This window comes from Lactuca serriola, chromosome 3 (assembly GCF_051521515.1).
Source record: "Lactuca serriola cultivar US96UC23 chromosome 3, Lser_US96UC23_V15, whole genome shotgun sequence".
Taxonomy (NCBI): domain Eukaryota; kingdom Viridiplantae; phylum Streptophyta; class Magnoliopsida; order Asterales; family Asteraceae; genus Lactuca; species Lactuca serriola.
In genome coordinates this window covers 97098488-97101613 of record NC_136410.1, presented here as the reverse complement: position 1 = coordinate 97101613, position 3126 = coordinate 97098488, and the positions used below count along the sequence as shown (strand labels likewise).

General features: G+C 35.3%; 1 protein-coding gene and 1 non-coding gene across 2 annotated transcripts; one reads left to right on the top strand and one right to left on the bottom strand.

Moving 5' to 3' along the window:
- Nucleotides 1–957: 957 nt before the first annotated feature.
- LOC145092910 (uncharacterized) lies at nucleotides 958–2513 on the bottom strand. Its single transcript, XM_079030907.1, has 2 exons — nucleotides 2081–2513; nucleotides 958–1445 (listed from the first exon to the last, which is right to left on the bottom strand). Exons 1-2 carry the CDS (start codon nucleotides 2475–2477, stop codon nucleotides 1108–1110), a joined length of 735 nt encoding a protein of 244 aa, XP_078887033.1. The 5' UTR covers nucleotides 2478–2513; the 3' UTR covers nucleotides 958–1107.
- Nucleotides 2514–2588: 75 nt separating this feature from the next.
- On the top strand, nucleotides 2589–2661 carry TRNAA-UGC (transfer RNA alanine (anticodon UGC)). The gene has a single exon. It is a non-coding gene; the product is annotated as a tRNA-Ala (tRNA).
- The last annotated feature ends 465 nt before the right edge of the window (nucleotides 2662–3126 follow it).

Here is a 3126-nt window from a genome sequence, read left to right as displayed (position 1 = left end):
ATATAAAATATCGACCTCAAAAATTCTAGGTGCAAAGGTTCATAATTTAAATGGTTAACTTTTGCATGTATATCCTTAAATTTGGAGCTAATTTGATGTGTTGAACGATCCGACTCTCCAAAGTTGCAGTTTAAAGTGTTCCAAAACTCGCACCCAACAACCATCTGCTATTTGTTAATTTCCAGATTCATTATCTTCAAATGTAAGCTTAACGCCATTTCTTCATTTTCAGACCATTTTCTGGATTTATGATGTTGTGCTGAGTTATCATTTTATTATTTATGTTGGTTTGGGTGATTAGAGGGGGATGGCAACAACTAGCATCCATTTGGAAATGAATTGGAATGAATATGGAGAAAATGGAAATGGAATTGGAAAGAATTGAAATAGAATTGAAGAAAGTTGGAATGAAATTGGAGAGAAGGTGCGACTTTCGAAGTTGATAAATGTTGTATTTATAGTTGGTAAAAATGATTTGAAAAAATGAAAATATAACCATTGGTCAAACGGTCAAGGAGAGAGAGAGAGAGAGAGAGAGAGAGAGAGAGAGAGTTGCAACGGTTTAGCTAGCCTATTTCTTTTCCCTGATGGTGGTACCGTCCAAGGTGTAGCCGGTTGTGCAACCGATACCACCTTTAAATCAGGGTTTACCCAGCTCCACTCCGTCCACCCTTATAATTTAAAAAATCTACGTGCTTGTAACCAATGAAATTTAGTTTGTATTTGCATGATATTGGTGTAATTGACTAGCATTTTTTTAAAATACAATATTGAATTAAGATACACAAAATAGAAGTATAATCATATAATATACAATTCAATAAAAGTCATCTTATTTCTTGCATGCATTTTGGAAATTTTAAAATGAGGATATTGAACATATCTATATAATAAACTATAGATCCAATTCCTCGGCCTAAACTTATAACCTCTAAGAATCAAACCATTCCAACACAATTTCTCTTATCAACTCGTTCTTTCTCCATTAAGCAAAACAGATACATCCATATATATAGCTTACCATACTAAATCGATTAAGTAAAAAAGAAACAAGTTTTCATAAAGCACAAAACATCCCAATTTTCACTTCCAACAAACTAATGAAGATTATGAAACAAATTTAGAAAGGCGATCAAGGGCGACAACAAGATTGCTAAGGCAAAGTATCAACTTATCACCATCGAGTCTAGTCAACTCCTCATTAGATCCACCATTGATTAAATCCTGTTTCACAATAGCTTCGATTAATTCTGCATTTTCTCTAACATTTTCAGCCATTATTTGTTCTTGATTCTCATAATCAATTACATTCAAAATGTCGTTTGTTGGTATGGAACTGTATTCCTCCACTTTAACCTCTTCGGTTTTGATGGGTTTCTTTGGCTTTGGTGTGTCTTCTATGCTGCGTTTTTGAGGTATTATCTTTGATCTTTGTTTCTTTGAAGCTTCAAGGAAACAAAACAAGTTGGTTTAATTAGGGCAAAAAATTTCACATGTTAAATAGTACCAAAAACTTTTATAGTCAAGACAACTTCTATTGTAGATTTGAACTTTTTGTTTTTATACACAGGCATTTGTTTAAGCTACAAAAGATAGATTACACAAGTAAGAAAGTTTGTGACCTTGTATAACTGAATGAGTAGTTATAGCTTGATTATAAAGCTATATTTGGAAAGGAATGGATAATCATATAAATTACCAACAGGGTTGCTAAGTTTCAGATTATAATGCAAAATTGCATTAGTTAAAAGTTCAAACAAAGCAAACACTTTAATACCATTTAAATTGGAGGAAAATCAGTTCAAATTTAGAATCAGTGAGCTCCAACTCCATTTTAGAAGCTTAAACTGAAGTTCCCAATGGAGATTATCAAAAAGAAGGAGTTAATCTAAAGAACTAAGACTAATCACAGCATAACAAAACCTAATCCTTTTTTTATTTAGTTAGAATTCATACCAACTTTCTGGTGATTTGAGGCAGATATTGGTCTATTTGTTGTATACTTCTATTCCCAATTTTCATTCAAAGCTAAAGCCCAGATTACTTAATCGAAAGGCTATGAAATGCATAAATTACATACCAGATTGTACAAAGGAAGCAAGAACAGGCTCCGGCAGCGCCTCAGGATCACTATCGGGATCCGTATCACATCCACCTTCGTAGTCCCTCACGTACCATTCAATCACCTTAAATAACTCGGAATTGAAACTCACCTTTCTGGATCCAGACTGTTTGATTTTCTTGTAATCGGAGAGCAAAGAGTCCCACTTCCTACGACACTGGTTCAGGTTGCGATTCACGCCCAACGCGTTGCAATTCTCGACAATGATCTTCCATTTCTGGAAGGAAGCGAGGGTGTCGCCACAATCAGCTTCCACCGCAGAGACCTCGTTGACCAGAATTAGGGATTCCTCCACGGTCCAATCGGGCGCCACCTTCGATCGAGTACGGAGGGCACCAACGCCGTCGTGCTCCATGGTGTGGTATGGTGAGTGTGATGAGTTCGATTACGCGCTAGAGATTCGCAGGATATCATATTTATCATATATATTTATTATTAAATAACGATCGAAGCTATATAAACAAATGGGGATGTAGCTCAAATGGTAGAGCGCTCGCTTTGCATGCGAGAGGCACGGGGTTCGATCCCCCGCATCTCCATTTGATAGTTTATAACTTTTTTTTTTTTTCCTTTTTTTCAAAAGGACAAATCACAATAAGAAATAATGTACACATATTTTCGAGTTTTTAATTTAGGGACAGTGTTTTGAAAAAAATAGTTACCAGCTAATGATACTTTGAAAATTATTTACTTATTAATTGGATTTATTATTTAAAGAGAAAATAAAACGGCTAGTCAATCCTTAAAATGGAAAGAATTACCATCACGTGCATTTCTCGTCTTTCCCTTACAAACCTCTTCTTTTTTCTTTTCCCTATGACTTCATGATTTCGCCGTTACCCCACCATTCATCATGGGTGTCTCTTCATCAAACGTAATTAGTTCACCGTGTCCTTACCGTTTCTGACTCTACTATTATGTTTGTGCCCTGAAGGTTGATGAATATAGACACAATATTCGTGCAATCGTGCAACCGGAAAAGAGATAAAACATCTCTAGCATGT

Bases quoted from the DNA above. Each gene is read 5' to 3' on its own strand.
- LOC145092910 (XM_079030907.1), bottom strand. From the start codon at position 2,477: ATGGAGCACGACGGCGTTGGTGCCCTCCGTACTCGATCGAAGGTGGCG. The intron at 1,446-2,080 runs GTATGTAATTTA...GTTTCCTTGAAG, and splicing joins TGCTTCCTTTGTACAATCTG to CTTCAAAGAAACAAAGATCA.